The 26,353-nt window shown below is 38.3% G+C and overlaps 1 protein-coding gene across 2 annotated transcripts; it reads right to left on the minus strand.

The window, feature by feature from the left end:
- Positions 1–822: 822 nt before the first annotated feature.
- Positions 823–25,862, minus strand: ppp2r5ea (protein phosphatase 2, regulatory subunit B', epsilon). Of its 2 annotated transcripts, none has more exons than XM_017710490.2 (14): positions 24,567–25,862; positions 13,221–13,381; positions 11,317–11,513; positions 8,498–8,599; positions 8,272–8,364; positions 6,808–6,938; positions 6,600–6,659; positions 6,378–6,486; positions 5,846–5,899; positions 5,712–5,762; positions 5,385–5,504; positions 5,081–5,208; positions 2,795–2,896; positions 823–2,704 (listed from the first exon to the last, which is right to left on the minus strand). In XM_017710490.2, exons 2-14 carry the CDS (start codon positions 13,375–13,377, stop codon positions 2,602–2,604), a joined length of 1,407 nt encoding a protein of 468 aa, XP_017565979.1. In that variant the 5' UTR covers positions 13,378–13,381; positions 24,567–25,862; the 3' UTR covers positions 823–2,601. The 2 variants fall into 2 exon arrangements, with proteins under 2 accessions (XP_017565979.1, XP_017565978.1); XM_017710489.2 differs by lacking the exon at positions 24,567–25,862 and adding an exon at positions 20,624–21,205.
- Positions 25,863–26,353: the final 491 nt, after the last annotated feature.

The following is a 26,353-nucleotide window of genomic DNA, read 5'->3' on the forward strand; positions in this document are numbered from 1 at the left end:
TTTAAAACCATATACAGATCTCATAAAAGACATATACAAATATACAAGCACACACGTTTATAACACTCAATACTAAAGCACTAAAAAAAATAATCTGACCACTCTACTATGGAGAATCTTCTAGCATCTTCTCATGTTACTCAAGGAGATCTCAGCTGATCTAGTCATTCTTCAGTGCTGTACAGTACACATGAATGCTTTCATCAGTTAACAGATGTGTGCCTGCTGCCCTCTGCTGGTGCAAAAAAAACACACACACACACACACACACACACACACACACACACACACACACACACACACACACACACACACACACACACACACACACACCCACCCACCAAAAAGAGCAACAGACACAAAAGATTGCAGTGCAAGGATGCTTTATCAGTAGGGAAGAGAGAAGATCCTCCAACCAGCACACCCCCCGACTGAAATACTTCATGAATAAAGGCTGACAGCATTCCTCCTCATACCTGACTGTATACACCAACTTCTGAGCAGCACTCTGTGGCCTGCAAATCTCTGGCTGTTCCAAAAAACTCCTATAAAGAAAGAAATTTGTCCATTTTTTAACCCAAAGTGGTCTTCATATTAACATTAATTCTGAGTGACTACATAGGCACAGAACAAATATTCCTGCAAGCAGTTTCTTACCAGACAACCTTCTCACTTACTTAGAAAGTGTAAATATTCTTTGGAAAACAATACGTCTTCAGGTTGCTCTGTTTACTTTAGAAATGAAGAGAATAGACCAAAAATATAAAACTATAAAACAGGGACTTTCCTCCAGCACACATAAAACAAAAACAACAGACAGAATTTATCACAAAAACAGGTTTATTTAATATCTCTGTCTTTTTAAAATAATTAGATTTATTCTATTCATCAAACCCTTTCTTTTGAAATTTTCTTTAACATAAACTTAGATGGGCCATCATAAAACACACAATATGCATGGAAGGGATGAGGGATAGAGAGGCCCAGAGAGAGAGACAGAGACAGAGAGCGAGAGAGAGAGCAAGAAAAAAGAAAAAGACAGAGAGAGAGAGATCAAGCCAAAAAGAAAAAAAAAATACATCTTTCTCGCGTGTAATATCCACACCCATGATTTAGATTTGAAATAAACAATAAAACAAAACAAAAAAAAAAAAAAAAAACATACGAATACTGAGTCCTGTGAACACAACAAATTGTCTAACTCGAAGTGCTTTAGTCCTAACCCACTGCGGCGGCTGGTATTTCTGTTGAGGAATAAGACTTACTGGATCAGCGTTTTCCCAAGTGGGCCATAAAAATACCCCACATATGCAGGTTGTCATTCCAAACACTCCTGTAAAAATCATGTAACTCTACTCAATCATTTTAAGGGCAGCCAACCATTGTGAACTCCAAAATCTGACCAAAGAAGAGCAGTAGATATCAGAGTCGTCCATGGCTAAAAGTTCAGGATAAGAGATTAAAACAAAACTGTTTAGCTTTATTTATTAAAAAATAAAAATACACTGAATAAGCTCTGAACACTGCCCCACAAGAAAAGATGAACAGAGTCCTCGATAGTGTCTGAAAAACTCAGGCCTGAAGCCATACTTAAACTGCAGCGGCATTCTTGGTAAACAGAACTGCCCGACTGAAATTTCAAAGAGGTCTCCAGAGAAACACAGCATGGAGCTGTTAACAGACAGCAGGTCATTACCTGTTCCAAATGTTAAAAAAATACTTCTGGGAGATAAAGGTTGTGGTAACCACTGTAGCCTACCACTGCCTGCTGTATTCATGAAGCGATTCCTGGTTGATGGTACCAGTGCCAGACTGGCACCTTCCTTAAAACAAAAGCAAAAAAAATGATGACATTCTTGATGTTCTTGTGGGGGGGGGCAGAGGGGGGAGAGAGATGGAGGCAACAAAAAGGACCACAGTAATTAATTTCTCACTCCTACTCATTTGTCTTTATGGTCTTCATTCTTGTCTTGTCTTGTCTTTGTGAAGGCTGGATATTCTGGTACAGTAGCCGCACTTGTACATGGAAATATAAATGTTGCTCTGTGCGATCAAGTCACTCTTTGAGGGGGGAAAAAAAAAGAAAAAAAAAAAAGAATGTGGGACGGAGAAGGGGGGCTTCACAAGACTGTGTGATATAACGGATGTGGAGCCCACTGCTCACTGAGGGACCTTTGGGACCACACTCTTTAAAAACATGAAATTAAGCTCCTGTTCTCAGGCAAAGGGTTTTCAAAATATATCCTTTCACCATGGTTGATTATCGCTTCTTTCTTTCTCTCTTTTTTTTTTTGTTTTGTTTTTTTTTTTTTAAACAGCAAGGAGTGTACATAGTCTTTTCTCCCCTAAGGTACACACGCCACTTTTTCTCCTTTTCTTTTGTTTTTCTCCTTTTTCATTGTCTATTGTTTCAGTGTAGTATCATTGTAAAGGAAACAGAGCAGGGATTTTTACAGTGCTGTTGGGGGGTGGGGGACAGACGAACGCAGGAGTGTACAGTAAATTATGTAGCACAAGAAGCATGGAAAGGGTGGAGTCCCTGTGGCAGAGAAGAGAGGGCCATTGGTTGGAGCCAGATGGAAGGGTGGAGCCACATCCATGTTAGGTGGGAATGATGCCATCACTGTTTTGGATGCCCCGTCTCAGCTCCAGCTCCTCCAGCTTCCGCCACAGGTCCTCTCGCTCCTTCTCCTTCTTCTTTTCCCTGAGACGGAGCAAGAAGCAGAGAGAAATTTGTTTTGATAATCTGAGTGATATTTATGTCCTTCATGATCCAAAGTTCAGGGTGTCCTACCTCTGACGGTCCGATTTGTAAGTGGCAGCAAGGTCATCAAACAGCGCGCTGTTCATCTCCATGAATGCTTTAAGCACATTGTAGATTAAAGCAGATATCGCTCTAGATGAGACGAAAGAGGATCAAAATAATTCAGTACATTGGAAAAGGCAGTCCAGAGTCAAAAGTACTCAGGACAAATATTCCTTTACATAGTATGAAAGATCCTGCCTTCCGCCCGAAGACTGCTGGGATAGGCTCCAGTACCCCGCCGCGACCCTTACGGAGAAGCGGCTTAGAAAATGGATGGATGGATAGTATGAAAGAGATCTTATCCAACATTTGCTCAATTTTTGTTGTGGTTCTATGAACCAAAAAAAAGCAAATTCATTTACATTTAAATACTGATCAAACCGATATACCCTTCGATACTAAAACCTGAAGTACTCTGGTGTAATTTTAGCTTCTGAGCTGTTTTGTCCCACATATAAACACGGCCACTATGGAAGCTTTTATCATGTGAGAAACACTACTGAAATTCAGTCTCTTCTATCGCAGTGTGACTCAGAAAAACTTGTTCATGCAATTTGTTACAAGCATGCAGGTTTCTACAACTCATACAAAATGCAGCAGAAAGGATCATAATAAACACAAGAAAAAAGCTCCTGTTTTATAAGAATTTCACTGACCACCTTTCTTTTAGGATAGATTGTAAAGATCTGTTACTAGTTTTTAAAGCGCTAAAAGGCCTTAAAGCATCTGTGTACATCATAGAATGTCAATGTTCCAGCATGCTAACTTGTATGGAAGCATATCAGTATCAAAATTAAAAATCAAATGTGATATGTAATATGGAAATACAATATATACAAATACAATGTATTTGTATTTAAATTTAGCAAATCATATCCAATGTGCTCAGAATGAAAATTCAAACTTTCAAAATGAAATACTGCTATTCTAATTTGCCATATAGTACAGTAGAGTATTGACATTTCATTTAGCCAATGATTTTCATGCATTTAAATTGCAGTTCAGCCTCATTTTGATCAAAACTTGTCATGTATAAAGACATCAAGCATCACATGTGGCTAAATTTCTGTTCTTCACCTCATCCGCTAACATATGAGGAGCACTGTTTCTCATAATTTTGCCATCTTTCTAGTTTGGTGTTCTCTTTGATAATGCAATTTAAATACATTATTAGAGAGCCAAAATGCATACAAGATATTACACTGACAGATGAATACATATTAATTTTGACAGAATTACAACATAATCACATTAAGTGTAAATATGCAGTTCCAGAAATACATTATTTCAATAAAGCAACTTACATCTAAATCTATGTGTAAATGAAATGTCAATGCTAGCATCGAAACAGCAAATTAAAATCGTAATACTGAATCTGAATTTTTATTTTGTGCTCAACACTGCATATATGAGTGGGAAATTTAAATGCAAACATACAAATACACAGCCCTGTTACACTTTCATTTTAATGCGGATACTGATATACCTTCTCTAAAATACAAGAAATGTGGGGAGGCCCCTTTCTGTTATTATGCTTCTAAACTATAGATGTTATTCCACCTTTAATTAGACAGTCAACCTCAACAGCAACACACTGTTTGAAAATCTCCCTAATGTACAGCTTAATTAACACGGTCACTTTTTGCATTTTTCTTTTTTAAATTTGGTATTTGTAGTTATTGTTACACTTCCACCAGTATGAAATTATATATATATATATATATATATATAAATAAAAGAGACCATTTTCAACCTTAAATAAACCATTGCTCTGCCTGTACACTGCTTGTCTTGTGACTCATTCCACAAAGAAGTCCAGGCTAAAATGTAGCTTCAACGGAAACTCTCAGGGACATCACAAAAAACAAACTTCAGCAACTATCTTGAGACATCTGGATCCTGGAAAGCTGCAATCAATAAAACTGGCAAATACGTTTTATTACAAAAAACTCTAAAATTTTTTTTACTAAATTTTTTATTACTAAAAACTATTTAAGATTGCACCATGTAAGGAATATGTTAACTTATTTTTTACTATATTTTTAAAAACAACAATCTTCTGAATGTGACTTTATATGGACTGAGGCACAGTACATTTTGAAACCTTAGCAATACTAACTTAGCACAACAATCTTCTGCAGAAAAACAAGGATAATTTGGTTTTCCATAAGATGGGCCAAATGACTCTACTGAACAGATACATTCATCTGGTAAATGAGCATTTCCAGTGTCCTTCTACAATGCAAGATAAGGTCCGATTTTGAGTGCGCTTACGGGTTCCAGTGCTCTTTAGAGATCCTGTAGAGACTGGCAAACATGATGGGCAAGATAACGCTGGAGTTCTCCTCAATCAGACTCATAATGTACTCGTTGTTCCAGTAGTACAGTGCTCGCTCAGCCACCTGCCATAGAAAGGGAACCAAAGAGGACTAGTATTCAATACATCAGCATTATTAATGTAATTACAAATAGGGAGTGTGCGATGAATGTGTGCACAGTCAGATAGCTTGTGTTTATTATGAGAAGGCCTGGATATACAATGTATAGGAGTGTCTTTGTGTGGGATTGTACTGCAAACCTGAAAGTGTGGGCTGGACACACATCTGGAGATCTGCTTGAACAGTGGCTCCTGAATCTTGACAAACTGTGTGGGCTCAATCACATCCAGGATCTCCTCCAGCTCTCCAAGGAACATAACCTGAAGACCAACAATGTGTGGGTGGAGAAAAAATTCAGTATTCAGTATAGAATCCAATGTGGGAGTTGACAAACTAATAATTGTAACATCACTCTGCTCAACATTATACAGTTTATAAAATCAGAAAAGACTTCTACAGAAATGGCTGCATTAAAATACATGAACAGATTACACAGGCAAAGAAAATTAAAAAGAAAAAATTCACACCTCTTTCTGACTGCAGGTTTTTGGCCAAAACTTCAACAATCCTCTTATCACCTGTGAAAAGTTTCATATCACATAAGTATGAAAAAAAGCAATGCAAGCAAGACCAAGAAAACAGTTGTGAGGAATTCACTTACAGGTTCTGTTAGCGTGGGATCTTTCTCTAGGAACTGGACAATACAGTAAGCCAGCTGCAAGAGTCAGAAATGTTGATAAGTTAATTTACTACCGTAACAACTGCAGCACAAGTAAAGAAACCACGGATGCACTTGGTACAAATGTTGTTTGCTCTTCGCTCTACTTACTATGTTCCCTGTTGGAACACTAAAGCAAAAGCATGCCCCAATTTACTTTTACTTTATTTCTATTTATTGTTCTATGTATTTTTTCCTTTTGTGAATTTGATAAACACACATCATCTCCTCAGACCCTAAGCAAATTCAATCAATCAATCAATAAATAAAACAGCAAAAATCTACAATACACTGTATGTTTTCTTTTGCCAGGCTGCTTCATTCTTTCCTACCACTCTCACTCCAGATCAGTACAACAACCCTTCAAGTGTCACTTGAGTGAGTGAGCACATTGCGAAATAAAGCTTCAGGAGTCCTAAATAAGCATCCTCACTAGCAAGTGCAAACATGCACAGAGGTGCAGGGCCTGGAATACCTGTGCATGGAAGAGGGACAGACTCCTGGCTGAGTGCAGGGGCAGTAACACTTTCACCAGGAACTGCTTGTGTTCAGCTTTCAGAGGGAGTGCAAAACCATTGATGATGCTGGAGAAACAACAATTCAAAACAATGAATATAAAATAATCTAAACAAATAAACAACCAAACAAACTTTACATTTTGCAATAAATATATTAAAAAGACTAGTTAGGCACATGCCTTCCCAAGATCTCCAGCAGTTCGGCCACTCCATTGAAGTGCTCCGTTTCATACACAAACCTTGTCCAAGCGGGGTGAGGAAAGAAGAAGAAAGAAGAGAGTTTTGATAGGGAGTTAGACAGTAATACAAGCGATATGTAATACTTCAGATCATCTGATCTGGCCTCAAGCTCCCCACTGAAAAACAAGTAATTCTTAATTGTCTTACCCTAGAAAAATGTTGTTGATCTGTTTACGGATGAAGGCCCTGAGGCCAAGGAACTTGCCATAAATTCTGTGCAGGACAGTCTTCAGACAGTCCCTCTCCCGAGGGTCCTCACTGTCAAACAGCTCCAGGAGCTGAGGGCAAATAGGAGGAGCACGAGACAGATGCACTGGGTCAACAAGAGCTTAATTTAGCAAACCAAGAAGCTCACTATGCCAATGATAATATATGAATAGACTGCCATGAAAAGCATTTACAGCATTCCTGATTTATCTTTGCATAACTGTCAGACTAAATGGTCTCTGATCTGTATGTAATGTAATGAAATGTAATAAAGCAAGGAGAGTTTGAGGAAACACAAAAGACTTTCAACTCATCTATAGAAAATTATTCAAATGGCTTGTAGGTCCATCAGGGTTTTTTGGCAAATGTGAGATGAGCCTTTATGTTAAGTAGTGGTTTTTGCTTTGCAGCTCCATCATGAGTATCATTTTTGCCCAGTCTCTTTCTAATGCTGGAATCATGAACACTGACCTTGTCTTAGTTGGGCTGACCCTGCCTTTAGATGTTTGTCTGAGTTCTTTTGTGAGTTCCTGGATGAATAGTCACTGTATTCTTGGCGGAATTTTGGTGGGCTGGACACTTCTGGGAATATGCATGACTATTCTGACTGATATAATTATAATATAATATAATTATAGTTTCTTTTTCATCTCTACCAGAATTTCTTTTGATATTAGATTTCTTATACTACATTTTGTATTAAGCTCTGAAACAAAGTGTGATGAATACATAAAAACAAAAAGTCAGGAGCAGGCAAATAACTTTTCACAGCACTCTATATCAGAGATGTTACAAATGAAGATACTGGTTTCTGTTTAAAATATGAATGAGAAAGCTTGTAATGCTCAATATGGCATCCGTTTATGGAGAAAGTCCCACCCATCAACACAACGAGTAAATCAGCTTGCTAATTACAACGCAAGCGACGAAGGGTCAATGGGGTTCTGGCAGGGAAAGCTCCCCCTTTTTGTTGAGATCTGCACAACCGCTATAGCCAGTAAAAAAAACAATAAAAAATTGTGTGTTAATTGGGTCAAATGCAAAAAAATATTTATGAAGTTTTGTAAGATTTGATCTGTGATTTTAAATGTTTTAGAAATGGTACTTTGACCTTCAGTTTAGAGTATTTTGATCTCTCCCCAGTCAAAGAGACAGGAGTCTTGTATTGCATGGCTGGAAATAACTGGCTGGTGGAATCACTCAGAGTGACCAGACTTTCTTATAAGAACTTTATCATGCAAGCATTTCATACATTTGCAACCCTCATGCACTGCAATTCTAATTGAAAGCTTTTTTTTAAATAATATTTAATGAGCTCCCACAACTTCCATTTTAAAGCATTGCCTCTGGAGAGGAAAAATGTCACAAATAACTTACAAACAGATTTCCACAACACAAACGTACCTGTAGTACAAATTTCTGGTCAATGTATTTTTTGGCAATGCTGGGCTGAAATTCTTGACTCTCCAAGAAGCGAATGAAGAACTCATAGACAAGCTAGGGATAAATACACAAATTAGTCAACTCTCTTTCAAGCAAGAATCTTTCTTCTCCCCTTTTTTGTAAAGACAACCAGTTTAGAGCTGGTAAATTTTGAAATGGCTTTGATTGGCAGCTTCTGGTGCTGTACCTGTAAGTGTGGCCACGAGGCCTCCAGAGTGGGCTCATCCTCCTCTGGGTCAAACTCATTACTGTCACTAGGTGGAAGGGTCCGGAATATGTTACAGGACACCTAAGAGACACACAGAGAGAAAATGATAAATACAGAGAATAATCTGTTAATAATCGGACTAACAGCTCAACTAGAATAGAATACGTCCATATGAACACCTCAATCTGAATAGTCTAGAATACAAGTTCCATCTGATTGAACAAAGTGGGTAATCCTGTAAATAATTAGTTAAACTGAAGATTAATAGCCAAGTAAACGCCTTATCCGATTACACTTCCAATCGGAACATGTATGTTCATTCTGTGTATGCGTGTCGCATCATAGTGAAAGTTTATAACATTAAACATGGCGGCAGCAGAAACTGGACTGCAGAGGAGACGAAGTTTATGCCCTGATCTTTAAAAGACGGCGGTGGGACAGGTGTCCAGCTTATGTGTCTCAGAATATGCACTCTTCCTCTCGCCCTTCTTTAACAAGGACATATGAAGTACATTTTCCTGAGTCTGACACCATTGTACAGCAATCTAAAAACACAAGCACTGCTTACTGCTGCTCGTCTCACTCTGACTGGACTCACGTGATGTTCACTGTCATGGTAATGTTTAGGCTACGTGGTACTCCACACATGCATGTAATTTTGCATCGGATTACTTGTTGTGCGCATGTAAACAAAGATTTTCCATCAGATTGCTGAATAGAGTGAGCATATAAAACACAGTCTAAATCTGTAATCGGAATGTATTCAAAAGGATTGCCAAAAATCTTCTTCAGTTATCCATTATTCAAATGGTCATGTAAACAGCATACTCTGATCTAGAAATCAGAATAAGAAATCCGATAAAGAGAGCTGGATTTTAGTTCAGTAATCAGATTTCTCAGTGCGTGCCAACTCATACTCCAATCATATTTCTCAGTCTGATGTTGGAGGTTCAGAAATGGCAGCAAAAAACTGGTGGAATGGCATTGAAACCAAACATGAAATACCACCAAACATCTAGATGATGCAAGTTCATATTTTCAGGTAAAGTGGCACAATATAAAAAAAAGGCAATGTTATGAAGTTTGCGTTTTATATTATGTTTACGTCATGTCTTCTTCTGTGAGTTTACTGGCTGGTTGAAAAGCAGAAATCTGATTACTCTGACTCATGTAGACCTGGAGTTTCCTCATTATCTGATTTCTCAAGTGCATGTAAACGTGTTGATCGGATTTCTGCAGCAATCAAATTATTGAGTGCACGTATATACACTCAATAACACAACCCCAATTCCAATGAAGTTGGGACATTGTGTAAAACATAAATAAAAAAACAATATGATGATTGGAAATCCTTTTCAACCTATATTCAACTGAATACACTACAACGACAAGATATTTAATGTTCAAACGGATAAACTTTATTGTTTTCGGTAAACATTCACTCATTTTGAATTTGACGCCTGCAACACGTTCCAAAGAAGTTGGGACATGGACATGTTTACCACTGTGTTACATCACCTTTCCTTTTAACAACACTCAATAAGCGTTTGGGAACTGAGGACACTAATTGTTGAAGCTTTGTAGGTGGAATTCTTTCTCATTCTTGCTTGATGTACACCTTCAGTTGCTCAACAGTCCGGGGTCTCCGTTGTCGTAATTTGCACTTCATAATGTGCCACACATTTTCAAAGGGAGACAGGTCTGGACTGCAGGCAGGCCAGTCTAGTACCCGCACTCTTTTACTATGAAGCCACGCTGTTGTAACACGTGCAGAATGTGGTTTGGCATTGTCTTGCTGAAATAAGCAGGACGTCCCTGAAAAAGACGTTGCTTGGATGGCAGCATAAGTTGCTGCAAACCCTGCATGTAACTTTCAGCATTAATGGTGCCTTCACAGATGTGCAAGTTAGCCATGCCATGGGCACAAACACACCCTCACACCATCAGAGATGCTAGCTTTTGAACTTTGCGCTGATAACAATCCAGACAATCCTTTTCCTGGCCCAGGGGAGACGACGTCTATGATTTCCAAAAACAATTTGAAATGTGGACTCGTCAGACCACAGGACACTATTCCACTTTGCGTGAGTCCATCTCAGATGAGCTCGGGCCCAGAGAAGCCGGCGGTGTTTCTGGGTGTTGTTGATATATGGCTGGTTTTTCTGCCTTGCTGCTTACTTGCAGATATTTCTCCAGATTCTCAGAATCTTTTGATGATATTATGGACTGTAGATGATGAAATCCCTAAATTCCTTGCAATTGCATGTTGAGAAACATTAAACTTAAACTGTTGGAATATTTGCTCACGCAGTTGTTCACAAAGTGGTGAACCTCGCCCCATCCTTGCTTGTGAACGACTGAGCCTTTCAGGGATGCTCCCTTTATACCCAATCACGACACTCACCTGTTTCCAATTAACCTGTTCACCTGTGGAATGTTCCAAACAGGTGTTTTTTGAGCATTCCTCAACTTTCCCAGTCTTTCTTGCCCTTGTCCAACTTCTTTGGAACGTGTTGCAGGCATCAAATTCAAAATGAGTGAATATTTGCAAAAAAACAATAAATTGTATCCGTTGGTACATTAAATAGTGTGTCTTTGTAGTGTATTCAATTGAATATAGGTTGAAAAGGATTTGCAAATCATCGTATTTTATTTTAATTTATGTTTTACACAATGTCCCAACTTCATTGGAATTGGGGTTGTATGACAATACATCAGGCTTGAAAGGTCATGGCATTCGTAAATCTAAACAACAACTAAAACTATTATTCATGCATCACCATGAGCATGCCACTAACCATTTTGACAACTTCAGGATAGGTCTGCTCAGTAAGGTAACCCCGGCTGACTGTGACGTAGTCCACCAGCTCATTGAGAGTGGAGCGTTTGTACTCCTTCATCTTGAGGTCAGACAGTGTGTCCATGAAATCAAACAGCGTGCAGCACTGCTGCAGTTTCTTCAGAAACAACTCTGGCTGCTCTTGGGCAGACACATCTACAAACAGATAAAGAGTGTATGTGAGGTGGGGAAAGTCATAAACAACAGAAACCATGCAGAAAAACATAAGCAAATGTTTTTACAAAGGTTTTTACACTTTTCACTTCCTTTTTAGTTTCTGGCCTACAGCGTCAAAGGCCTGTAGTACATTTCAGTCCAGTCAGCGAAGCTCACTCTTCTACTGATGAGTACTCATGTTTACACATTACACAGAACAAACTTTCAAAACAAGCATACAACTTTAAAGGAATGGTTCAGCATGGTTCACATCAACTTTACACAATTTTCCACTTAGCCCAGACATAGTAAATTAGCCAAGACATGTTTGGTGTTCAAATATTTGATTCTGCAGTTTAGCACTGGGGCTAGAAAGCTAAAATTGCTAACAAACACTAGACATCATTGGTCACCCAAATCTTATCTGTAAATGCATCCCCAAAAACCTCAGCCTGTCACGATCATAAACTATTATTTGACAATTAATTGCCAAACCAATGACTGTAAGATATTTGAAAGACAATTTAATTTAATTAAATTATAAGACACAGTCCAAACAAGCTGATTAGCCTACTTGCTTTCTCAATAGCTTCCAAGTGGAAAAAAAAAACACAGCCCAAGCTAAAATAAACAAACACTTGCTGTCTTCTGAATGTGTTATAGTATCAGTTTGAAATTCGAGCTCTTGTTTTGTAAGATTCATGAAGTTGCAATAAATAATTGTGTTTTATTTTTTTTTTTATTTAAACAATTTGTTTCAACCAGGTGAATGCATCCATTAACAAACACATGCAACATGAATATATAACTGTGAAAGTGAAACATTATGCAGGCACGTGGATGCTACAGATTACGTTTGAGATTTCGGTAGGTATATGCTTATAAACAGAAACAGTGGATGGAGGAAGTCAAAATTCAGCACAATCCTTGATTATTATTTTTTTAATTACCTGCAGTGTTTGGCTACACAGTGAACTTTTATTCATTTTTATAATTCACAGCAAGTCATATCATGTTCTAAAGCACATTCACAATTCTGTGAGACCTGAATGAAATTCTGGATGCTGTTTCAGTGGGTTGAGATGGTTTGGGAAGGTATTTATGGAAACAATTTTACTGACTCCTCACACTTAGTAATAGTTAGCTACATTATTTTGAAAGCTCCAGCACCAACATAAAAAATCAAAATCTGGACACCAAATTTGTCTTGGCTCATCAACTACATACTGGATTACTGAAAAACTATGTAAAACTTGGTTTTCTGCCAAACCATTCCTTTAATAATAAAACATTTACCTACTTGTTCATTAGTTATTACTCAACAGGAAAAAGAAAACTGAAAAACCAGGCTAGAAGTACATGGTTCTAATTGAAAAAGGTGCACTGTTTATTCAAGAACGTTTGCAGGCTGAGGATTTCAGTTAAATATGCAAGGACCTTTTCATAAGTTCAGCAGGATTACCTCTTTGATGTCTTATGGGTGAAAACATTCAACCTGGCCACATCCGCCTACTTACAATAGGGACCATTTTTCAAGCACTCAGAACAAAACCACTTTTGCTAAGACTGAAGAGGAAGTGCCTCAAGAGTGCCTGAACGAAGACAGTTTCTATGCTCTCTAAAAGATCTCTAGCAGCACTGATAACAGCTCTCTGTGGTCTTGATGCCAGTGAATGGCAGGTGTGTGAACATGAGGCATTTCCCTACCTTTCAGCAGTGGCAGCTGCACCAGCTCAATAGGTTTGTCCTGAGATCTGAACTGTGATGAGCTCTGTGCTCGCTTCTGCTTGGCTTTCCGGACTGACTTCCTGGAGAAGCCGTCCACCTTATCCACGGACGGGGGCGCGGTGGCTGCTGAAGACATAGCCCTGACACAGCGACGGGAAGAGGAGGGAAAAAAAAGGCGGAGACAGAGGAAAAAAGTGAGAGAGCATCCCATTATGAACATGCATGCATCAAGTGATCAAAGACAATGATGAAAGTCAAAGTTCCCACACTAGATCAAAGAGCCTACTATTCTAGCTAGCCACAAATGGTCTCCCTCTCAAATGGTATTAGAGAGGTCAGAAATAAAAAGGCCCCCACAACAGATACCAAAACCTCACCAGTGGCTTCTGTCGTTTCTGCCAGAGCGTTGCAAGAATGTTGCAAAAGGCAGAAATAAACTTCACAAACATCCAGGCAGTTACAGAATAGAATAATTCTATCTATACTTGGCAATCTAACAACTCCGGGTTAAGGACGACCTATCATACAGCATTAGACAAATGAAAGGAATGCATACAAGTAGGCCAGAAACAGCCTCTAGTGAAGATAAAAAAAACCTCACCTACCCCTGGTTTAAAAACACGTCGTTCATTTATTGCCTTCTCTCTTGTAAAACACCAGCAATACAAGTATTACCACAAGCGAATAAAAATGAACTTTTAAAAACATATTAATGTAGGATATCAATTCACCAAATATCACATGTATTGCTTGTAATTTTAAAGAGATTGCTGTAGAAACACAGCTCTTGAGCTGCACTGGTAGAATGCGTTCAGTGCTGTAGGCAGACATCACGCGTTTACAAAAAACTGCCTACATAGTACAGTGTTTGTTTTAGGGAATCCTCAGGACACAGTATCAAGTTTCACACATCAAACAAAGCAGCTTTGGGTCTCAAGAAATACTCAAGTAAATTCATGCCTCTGCTCTTATGCTTCATTAACAATTGCTTTCTTTATTATTAGATCGATTACAGTTTCACATTCAAATTTAAGATGACTGTACACTACAAATACAACTTTTACTGCATAGCGTTTAGTATGCGTTTTTAATTCACAAAGATTAAGCTTCAACACATGACATCGCTGTGCTATTTCCCATGTTCACTTCAATGTTAGACAGCACTCCAACTGTAAAAAAACATATATATTATTGTTATGCATGTAAAGTAACCTCATTGTGGATCACACGGTTACTCTAATAACAGGACTCTGAAACACACACACTGTTTAAAGGTCTATCTATGAAACCACAGGCAATCAATTCTCCACAAGTGGTTTGTTTATGGCATTTCAAGCATCACATTTTTTGTCAACTCTGTCATAAATAAAAGTGAGCCTGCTCTTATGTAGGCCTGTCTCAACCCAACTCAGCTTGTAGTAGTGTGTTATCTATTGATCATGAGGTAAAACTGTCTGTGTTTCAAAGCCTCGCACCACCACATTAACAAGACAGCAACTTGTAGAAAGTTTGCTCTGTAACACAACACTGCCTACAGGTTAAGGGCTAGGATATATGTACAGCGAAGTCACTGCAGGGCAGATGAGGTAGCACCACACTGGTCTTTCCCTGGACTGTTAGCTCTTGCGTAAGAGCTCAGCGCACATCCCCACAGGCCGCCAGCCCAGTGGGGATTACAGAGGTCTGGCCTGACAGGAAGTTATCAGGCTTTAGCTCATTCCTAACAGAAAAAGGCACTAGGAAGAAAAAAAGAAAAGGACTCACTACCTGACTATCCAGTACATTAACGGTAAAACAGTGTATGAGGAACATGCTTAAAATAAGACCTCAGACCCTCATCGAAACTTTCATTAATTTTGTAACCACATTCAAGATCAGGATTAACAAGCTGTCTTTGCTGTACCTGACTAAACTTCACTGAATCTTATGAAAGTTAACAACCATGTACGTTTTTTACTTATAAATTCCTTCTCTGTGTGTTGGCAAACAGAGAGGCCTGTATGCGGCCACATACACTAGGACATCATTGAAGAACTAGCACCAACTAAGGCTGACTAACGATCGCCTTCTGTCAGCTCACTGTCGCCTCTCATCATCTGTGAAAATTTGCACTTGAACAGGCCAAAAAGACTATAGCTAACAGCAGGTTTGCACAGCCTTTGACATAGAAACCAGTTGATGCAATTATGGTGTTATTATTATTATTATTAATAATAATAATAATAATAATAATAAGTTCAATTATGACACAAATACAAGTCATGTATTGTGGCTCTAAAACTGTACACTGTGCTTAGACCTAATGATCGCTATTTGCTACTGTCTTGGAATCATAACTACAACATTTCACGTATTGGCCCCTAAAAATGCAGTGCTTATGGTGACTACTTTTAGCATTTTTTCCATTTTAACAAACTTTGTTTTGTACTTTTTCACATTCAAAAATATCCACTATTTATAACAAAATGACTATTTTTGTTGCCTGGTTTTGTTGACTATTTTGGTTAGGCAGCCATACATCTGCTCAAACAATGGAGCATAAAACAGAGCTCCAGTTAACTTCATGAAAATCATTTAAACAGAAAAACAAGAACAAACAACAGTGAGTTGGCAGCACTCAGTAAGAAATTTACAGATGGAGAAGCAGCAGTCCATCGTTTTTGTTTCAACAACAATGTATGTTTAGGAAATGTGAAGAGTGCAATTTTACTGCAAACAAAAATTCATGCTGGCAAATTATTTACATGAAAAGTTTCCTATCTTTAAGTTTATGATACTTTGCCTGAGCTATGTACGTGTGCATTTTCGGTAATGCTGCAGGGGGATCTCCGTATTCACCTTAAAGTTGAAAGTGAGGATCAAAGGCTAAAACTTTAGTAAGTTAAACTGAATACAGCCTTTAAAAAAAGTTAAGCTAAAAAAATGCATGCAAGAGTATTGGTGTGATGGTTAAGATATTATCTAAAATAAAATGTTGTAAATAAGTTAATACAAAAACCATGGTTACTTCCTGGTGGAAACATCAAGAACAAAACAGGTAATAATCGTCCCATCCTCTAAATTCCAGTTCCTTCTGTAGAGGAATGGGATGGTTCTGCAGAGGCCGTTGTCTATAAATTCCAAAGATAAACTAGAAAACCTAACAGTAAGTAGTAGGCTGACAAAACCAGGCCTGCCATAAGTGCTTCTGAAGCAGACCTAACTCCACGTAGGGAGGTTTTAACTCGAGCATCGCACAGCTCTTAAACTGTTCTCAGACCTAAAGCACTTAGACACTCAGAGATCCACTTCTAAAACAAAGGATGTACTGTACACAAGAACTTTTAGTCAAGGTTTTAAAGTTTCTACACATTTAAAGGGAATTTCCACAGATTTGTCTACATAATTCACTGAGATTATGAAAAAAGTTAATGAAAGTGATTTACTGACTTTGTTTTCTTTCAGTGGTGGTGATTGTAACCAAGCGTAGTAATGCGTAAATATATTAATTTAAAATATTATATAAAAAACAAAAACAACAAAAAAAAGTACACGTCTTATGTCTGAACTTTCTCTCTAGTAAGGCACTTTGAACGACAGCTGTGTTTGAAAAGTTAAACTTTCCTTGCCTTACGCGTTGATATTGGTAAAAATACTGCATCTGCAAAACTGAAAAAAAAAAAAGGAAAACATTTTGGGTGTTTTCTTTTACCAGACTGCCCTAAGTGGATTTATGAAAAACATCATCATAACTGTCAAAAACCAATGTCTCAAGCATCAGGCAACATATTTATAAACATTTCGTATAATAATTTTCTGTGAGGGAGCTCTGAGAGGCACTAAATGCTTTAGACATCTGTTTCCCATCACCACTACTGTGAATAATTTCTTTAGAGCAGAGCACTTCATGTGAAACCACACTGAAAGATTGTTTTGCTTGTTTTCTTTCATCTTGAATTTTGGGGGGGGGAAATAAGTGTGTGTGTGTGTGTATATTTTATATATATATATATATACACACATATGTCTGTGTGTGTGTATAAATATATAACAAATATATGTATAACCACTATATATTTATACATAGCTATGGTTTAAGATTGATAATGTATTGCTGAGTTTCCATTTGTGAAGGCATGGAATACCCTAATAAAGGTCCCAAGTTATATATATAAATCATCTGAAGACAATACAGTTGAAATGTGTTGAACAACGCCCCTCTCAAGAATCAAGAAACAACATAGAACCATATAAAAACATTGTCACATCTGGTGTCTACAAGCAAAATCACTGGAATCCTATTTCATTATGAAATCTGTCCGGTGTTATCAGCTGTAACTGACATTTATTTATACAATTTAAAGTTCAAGTGCATTTGTGCCATATTGATAATTAATAACCTCAGAAAGGTTCTGAATTACTTTGAACTTTACTTTTTTTAAATTAGAGTAATTAAAGCCATTGACTAACCTGCATTTACGAAGCACAACATTCATTAATCCAAATTTACATCACCATTTAGTCAAGGACTAGGCTTTGTCTGTGTTTGGAAAACTGCCCCAGAGTAATATATCAAGCTGGATCAAAGGGTGAAGCAGAAAGTGATAACAGGCTAACACCAGGTTTAGGCTAAATAGCTCCTTCTGTATGATAAAACCAAAATAGCACTTAAAATATAGCGTGGCTGTGTTCAGAAACACAACACAGGCTGAAGGCACATGAGGCTCCCTTTCTTGGAATACCACTATTCCATTTTTAACAAAAAGTTTAAATGAGAATGTGAAGATTCCTGAAGTGTCAAGCATTACGTTTCCCATGTGAGAGAGTACTGGGCTCTTATTTTACTACTCAATAGCCAGACTTGTTCAGTCACGAGATAAGAATTCTAAAAATAATGTGAAAGGAGTTCTTTATTGGACATTTACGTTGCTTCACATTTCAATTAAAATGTTTTAAATCATCCAAATTTAGCGAACAGCATTTATTTGTACTACCACTCTGCAACAAACTAAAATAAAAACTATAACAAGGTTTGTATGAAATTTTTAAAGTATTGTATGAAATTTTGGGGACTTTGTTAGGTCTTGGTGTGGTTAATCATAGGCCTGCAATAAATGAATGCATTTCCTACATAGTGGAACCTTTCACAACCCAAGTAAATTGTGCCAAAAACCTGGGGTCAGCAGCCTTACAGTGAACACACCGGAACTGTCTGAACTGAAATGCATGACTGACTCCATAGAACAAAAACAGGTGTGGAGACTGTTGCATTCCCAAGAGTCTGTACATCAAGACTTATAAACAACAGAACTGCTTTGTTTACACATCACTGACAGCAAAACCAGGAACACTTGAAATAAAATAAAAATAAGGCTCTGTCTCTAAATATACACTACCTTGGACTTCCCTTGCACAAGGGCAACCTAGAAATCAGAGATAAATAAACATCTTTCCTCTTGCAAATCTGATTCAAAGTGGAAAATCTGCTAATATCAAGCACAGCCTTTTCATCGCAATCACAGGACATATCTGTCTATTTAAAATAACCACTCTTAAAGTTAAACAACTGATCAATTTTCACACATTACATAACACACAAAGTGAAATGCACACCACATATAGGTGTTGTATTACTGATACCAAAAGACTATTACAGTATCATGGCTGCTCCTCATGTCACAATTTTTATTTATTTATTTTTACTAGTATTATACACACATGGTTCTTCCAATATCTAATGTGATCGGGCTAAAAACACTCACAAAACATTTTTCTGAGTCAGTATACTCACCAGAGCATAGGCATAAAAACAATAATGCTAATTATCCCCACTATTAGCACAGCACAGGTAACACAATAACACAATCAGCAGGTGAGGGAAAATGATCATTACTGCTTTGAATTAAACACATGCATAAATGATTTACATGTCATCCTTTAACTCAACAGATCTGCAATGCTTATACAAGACTTTGTTTTATTGTACTCATAACATGAGGCCTTAAACCTGAGCTAGCAGATGAGTGTGTAAAGGCCACAAAGTTTCGTCACTAGTATTCAGCTTAGTTTTGCTCAACAACCCATGTTCAGTCTGAAACTTTAATACTGTCTTAGTTTTTGAACTTGTTTGTGGATTACAAGTTTAAAGGAGGAACTAAGAACATGTATCATATAATTCACATAATCATACTATACACTCTCCCTTGTTACAAACCATTCTTGTTTGTTTTCCCCAAATAGTTGGAAAAACTAATTATTATCTGACATTTTTCTTCCATTCTGTCCCTTAATACAAATGGATGTGAACACCATCAGACATCAATAACACAAAAAATAATTTACTGAGACCAGTCATTTCAAGCCTTTCTAAAAATATGTTTAAGGCCTAACACTAATCTCAAAACTATCATAAAACATTGTTTCAGGTTTCAGAAAGCTTGTTCATAAGAATTTCATGTAATAACTTTCCATAACACAGCGTTTAGAAATTAAACTATTGACATCTGGCTTCCTAGCACCACTAGGTTTCTCTAGAATAGAGCATTTTACTTAAAACCAATCTGAATGACCTGCTCTACATCTTTATATAATTATGCAAACAAAAATTCAGCAGAATTCCCCTTTAAGGTGTTTTGTTTTTCTTTGAAGAAGGTTGTACAAATGTATTTTTCCCCCTAAAGAAATCTGTCCTCTACAACCAGAAGAGGAGACAGAGGCTGTTGTGGGAAAAGCTCAAATGGTAAGACTTGCTAAGAGTGCTGTTTCTCCTCCCGTCAGAGGTAAAAGCATGCTTTAGGGTAGTGGCTCACAATCCCTGCCCACAAATGCACATTCCACAAAATGCACATGTGGTGTGTGTGTTGCCTACTCTAGTAAGGCTGATTTATTAGACTGATCTCATTCCGTCATTCAGGTGTCAGGAAAAAAGTACTATTAAAATCAGTACTGAAAAGAGCTGCTTCAGGGTCACGGTGCTTGCGGATGCGGCAGGACAGAGTAACGCTCTAAGCGAACTGCTTTAACACTTAACCGAGCTAAAAGAAATATTCTGGCAGTAACTAACAAAAATCACTGTGATCATCAGGATTTCTCATTGTATATTGCCTGTTGTTTTCAACTGAATCATTCGACAAAGGATAGACCGTTTAGACTTAGCATGTCAACTGTGACTAAATACAACTTATCAGAAATTTCAGCTATTCTAATTTTACCCTCTTCTTTCTGAGCTCCTGTACAGTGTGTGCAGCTAAACTAGTTCTAGTCCCTGCGATGACAACTGAGTGGGAGTTTTCGGGTTAGCCAGCAAGTCCGTTTCGCTGGTAGCCCTCGTCATGGTCTTCATATTTTACACACGCTGCAAATGTTTAGCACGCAATGCAGAAAAAGAAAATGTGCATATTCACCTCAACCGTCAGCTATCCAATCCAGCTGGGTAGAAGCCAAAAATGTGTAAGACGAAGGTGCAGCTAACGTTACCGTCAACGTTAGCTAACTAACCTTAGGTGGCGACTCGCCTAGCACGCTAATTCGAGCAGCTGTCCAGCTAGCTAGCAAATATCTAACCTAGAGCTCTTGCCCTAAAAGCAACGGCCGTGTCCACTTGGTGCGAGTCGCTTGATTTATACAAAGCACGAAAGGCCGGTGTGTTCTCGCTAGCTGGCTAGTTAGCTATAAAACAAGCTGATGGTGTTTCCAGCATTGCTATAGCGGGCAAGCTAGCTAGACCGACTGGCTCGTACAGCTAATCCCTCTCGCTACCGTCCCAGCCAGGCTGCGGAAAGAAGCGACATTCGGCTGCGTCCGCCACAGCAAGGTAACCGTAAACGGGACAGAGTAACCGGCTACATCCCCCGGTGTTTTGACGGTTGACGACAGCACCTCTATTCTAGTTTACAGTTACAGATTTGACGAGTAATATCTATCTGCTCTGATAAGCAAACGCTAGCAGGCTACAGTGCCAAGTTTTTTCTGTCTCAAAACAGAACGTGAAGTGTAACTTGATGGCAGTTGTTTATGGGACGGGTAGCAGATGATTGGTTACTCCCAATGCCTAGAGGGCAGCGGTTGGGCTAAGCTTCTGTCAATCATTTTTATGCCCGTTGACACGCCCATAAAGTCAAACGTCGATGACGTCGAGCAGCTGTGGTGGTAGGTTGCAGGGTGAGCGGAGCGGAAAGGCCCGGATGTGGAGGAATGTCCGTGTTCGCCTCTTCTTCTCAGCCGCTCTGGAGGATCCGCTGCTCGTGTTTCCGACCGTGAATGAAGTCGAAAACGGTTACAACACAAATTCAGCGATAAAAAGCGTTCACCGCTGCTCTCTTATTCGGAGAAAAGGATTTGAGGGATTGTATCTCCCTCTAATTACGAAGCCACACTTGGAACACGGCGTTACATAACACGCTTGACACTAAGCAGTGATGATGTTTCGCCTCGGTCATGTCTTGCTTTAATCCTTTCTAATGTCTCGGCATTGATTTACAGCTAATTATTAACGTTATTCTGAGCAAGAAAAGTCAGAACAGGCAAACGCAAGTGACTGAGTAGCATCCTGAGCATACTTTCTGCAGGTCTCCTCTGTGGTACTTGAGTGTGTTTCCTTACTAAAGCTTGATCTAAACCGAGAGTACCGCATTCACAGTTGATTAAAGATCAGCGCCTCTGTATTCAGGACTCTGCATGCTGATACTGAATTCAACGTAGTGTCAATTATGAGAATCTTAATCATAGAAACCTAAACCTTGCGGAGAATGAATTGGGCGAAACAGGAAAGAAAAAGACTGCATACGCTTACAAACTCATCACCACAAGGCGGCAGTAGTGTTATTGAACACCGTTCATGAAGGTGCCTAAACTGTGCACTGTACTCGATATGTAACACGGTCTATTTCAGTCATTATTATAGCGACCAGTTCATTTAGTGTAATATTATGTGAATCGTAGTGTTTATTTGTGAAAGTGAAAGCACTTACAAAGGAAAGACATATGCAACCCAATGCCAACTAATCGCACATTTGATTTTGGACCTCGGTCTAAGTGTAAATTTGAGATTGACTGAGAATAAATTCACATTGCTATGCGCTGTGGTTTTAGCAAACTGTAACTTCGTACAGTTTAAAGTAGAGAAAGAAAGAAATGACAATCAAAACATTCAAAAGCAAATGTAGATCTTAAAAGGGAGCGTCACCATTTTTTCTAAATTTCTGGCTAATGAAATGGTCAAGATGTAAACAAAGTCATTCCGAGTGGTTTGGTGTGAAATGTCCCATTCTAGAGACACTTTCTGAGTCAGAATTGTTCACAGCGGTGGTGATGGGAACCAAACGTCCGAAGAGTTTAATCGAAAGCTCCCTCACAGAATGGATTACACAACATGGTTATAAATACATTGCCCGAAGCCTGAGACATTGTTGGGCGATGGTTTTGCAATAGAGGTTTGGGCTAAAATGTACGTTTATTAAAACCATAGGGGTGTTGCAAGGCAATATTGTACTCAAAGAAAACCAGCGTGGCATGTAAAAACTATATATGCCCTGTAGTCTTCACAACCTCTGGTTTCTCTACAGTGAACCATTTAACATTAAACCACTCTGAATGACTTTGTTTACGTGCCAACGGTTTAAAAATTTTGAACAGAAAGGAATTCTCCTTTAAATCACAGTATAGTAAATATAGTTTATACATCTGTGTTGCTGTAATGCAGTTACCAACATTGAAGATGAACAAGGACTTAACTGTCATATTCAAAGTAATTCACCTGAAGCCAAGTCAAATAAGCTTTTATTCAGCATTTCTATATTAACACCACATGCTGAATGGAGAGGATCAGAAAGGGAAAATTAATAGAAGAGAATTGCTCTAATTCCATATAGGTTTAATATCAGTCCACAACAGCCCAAAGAGCATTTTATGAAAACAAGATTTGCACGTTCTGTATATGAGCAATCTCACTTCTAATAACAGGGATCTGCACACTGCCACTCTGATTTAGGTCTCTTCGCTATACAAATAGGCTAATGTACTCAAATGCTGCCATATGTGATCAGTGTTAGCATAATGTGATGGGTAAGAGAGCAGTATATGTAAATATACTAGTAAATATGCCTGTATGAAATTCACATCATACACACACACACATACATATATATGAATCTCTCTCTCCCTCTCCTACCTAGCCCTATGTGAAACAGCAACTGCCCCCTTAGCTACTAAATTATCCAGTTAACCAAACTCAGTTGACTGTTGGGTTCAATTTCACTAGACACACCCAGGCTTACTTTGATTACTGCCAAAGCTGCTGAATCTAAACATCACTTCAATAGAACCTGTCTGGCAATGTGAAGCAGCTAGAAGGTCTCAAAAAGCAGCACACAATGTTCTAAAGAGATTTAAATACGGACACAAAACAAAGTCATTGAAACCTACCAGTCTGGAAAGATTTAGAAAGCCATTGCTAAGGCTTTGGGACTCCAGTGAACCAAAGTTAGAGCCATTATTCACAAATGGAGAAAACTTTGAACAGCAGTGAACCTTCCTAAAAGTTGCCGTCCTATCAAAATTTCATCAAGAGCACACTGATGACTCATCCAGGAGGCCACAAAAGAACCCAGATGAACATCTGAAGAACGGCAGGCCTGACTTGCCTCAGTTAAGGTCAATGTACATGATCTCACAATAAGAAAGACAAAGGGCAAAAATGGCATCCATGGGAGAGTTACAAGGTGAAAATAGGACAGTAATCTGAAGCACACAAGCAAGTCCACCTCTAAATGGCTCAAACGAAACAAAATGAAGGTTTCATAGATTCAAAGTACTTCTTTAGTTTGGATAAAACTAGTTAATTTAATTTTTACAACATGAAGTGTATTTTTAAAATAAATCTGACAAGCCAGTGTTTTTTCTTGACTAAGTTAACATAAGCTTAAACTTTGCAATAAAGTTTTCTATTATCATTCATAGTGTGGTAAAGTATTACGTGCGTTAAAGTAGACCTCTCTTAGGTATATTTCTACCAACAATTGGAGAGGAAAGTACTTACTTTTAAACTCCAAGTGTCAAAAGTCAAAATACTAACAGAAATTGTTCATTAAAATAATAAATCAAATTCGTACTTCAAAAAAATCAGGTCACCTCTCTCAGGATTGTGGGAGCTGATTAAATAAAATGCAACATGGCAATATCATGTTGATAGAAACATCTACAGTGAGTGACTCCTATAAAAGAAAAGAATAAAACAGTAACAGATGTGCTTTGTCCCACCTGCCAAAACTATTTTGTTCTCGATCCACGGGCCAAGGCCTTCACAACAAACACAGTGCACACAATGTGTGTGAATGTACTGGTTCCTACCTCAGCTGTCAGATATGTCCACTCCTTCTCCATATCAGATCAACCACAGCCCAAACACAGAAGTTATCAGAAGTAAAATCAAGCTTCCAACTGCGTGGTTGGAGCGTGCTGAGTGGAAATGTAGCACACACGTTAGCTTGTGTAATTTGAGTTTTTTGAGAACCGGTTTAGGGCGCCACTGGTCTAATCCACAGAAATTCCACACATTAACCAGATAATGGCTTCATGTAAAAAGTTAAATGACAACAGGAGTTAAGAAACCGTGAGAGCAAACACAGACTTTGGAGACAGAACAGAGAGCTGTTACATATTTAACTGTTCAGAGTGCTTCTGTTCTGTGGGTCAGCTGTGTGTGCAGATCCTTTAACCAAACTGCTCAACTGGTAAATGATTTAAATACGCCTCTCACTGTCTACAATGGCTTATGTATGATGTATTAAAACAAAAGTGGCTTGATTTGTACCATAATCATATCAAAATTGCACATGAACTGTTCATTAATGATGAAAATACTATACTTATAAACTGACTAAACATATACTAAACTTATAAACATATACTCTCTTTAAAGAACTAATAGATGTGGCATCATGTTGCTACGTGGAGGAAAACAGAAATCACGGCACTGGGTTCTGATATAGCAAAACAAAATGAATGTGTCGTCAGAAAAAAGAAATAGCTGCTTGATTTAAATGACTGATCAGTACATATAAGTGAGTGATGTATTCAGTGTACACTGAGCTTGTAAATGTCCAAACAAGCAGGTTAAGATTTAATCTATTAACTAAAATAAATAAATAAACCCACTGAGTGTCAGGTTACAGCTTTGCATGCATTTGAGAGTCTGTACTGTTTTAGATCAAACCACAGGTTGTTTTATTCTCTTCAAGGACAAAGGGTAAAATCATTTTTAATCCATATCAACAGCAGTGCATATTAAAACATATAGAGACATTATTTGTCTCTTAACCGCTAAAGATTAACTATGGCTTATGTTTACACACAAGCAAATACAGATGGAGTCTTTCTGGAAGTCCTGGACCAGTAAGTCCAGCATACTGTAATAAGTGAATTACCATTATTTTAGGAAAATGTTATGATCAAAATGTATGAAGTTTAATCAGTGACTCACTGACCTGAGCTGCAGATTAAAGAGATCTAAATGGGTCTTGTATTATATTCCTCACAGAGCAGGTACTATTTGGATAGTGGATCATTCTCAACGTTGCAGTAACACTGACAGGGTGGTGGTTTGTTAGTGTGTGTTGCGCTGGTCTGAGTGGATCAGACACAGCAGTGCTGCTGAAGTTTTTAAACACTATGTCCACTCACTGTCCACTCTATTAGACTCTCATACCTTGTCCATCCACCTTGTAGATGTAAAGTCAAAGATGATAGCTCATCTGCTGTGGCACAGTTTGTGTTGGTCATCCTCTACTCCTCCATCAGTGGTCACAGGATGCTGTCCACAAGACATTGGTGGACTATTCTCAGCAGCACTGCTGTGTCTGATCCTCTGATACCAGCGCAACACACACTAGCACACCACCACCACCACATTAGTGCTGAGAATGATCCACCACCCAAATCGTACCTACTCTGTGAGGTCCATGGGGGTCCTGACCACTGAAGAACAGGGTAAAAGGGGCTAACAAAGTATGCAGAGAAACAGATGGACTACAGTCTGTAATTGTAGAACTACAAAGTGCACCTATATAGTAAGTGGAGCTGAGAAAATGGACAATGAGCGTAGAAACAAGGAGGTGGTCATAACGTTATGCCTGACC

The sequence above is a fragment of the Pygocentrus nattereri genome, chromosome 4, assembly GCF_015220715.1.
Source record: "Pygocentrus nattereri isolate fPygNat1 chromosome 4, fPygNat1.pri, whole genome shotgun sequence".
Taxonomy (NCBI): Eukaryota; Metazoa; Chordata; class Actinopteri; order Characiformes; family Serrasalmidae; genus Pygocentrus; species Pygocentrus nattereri.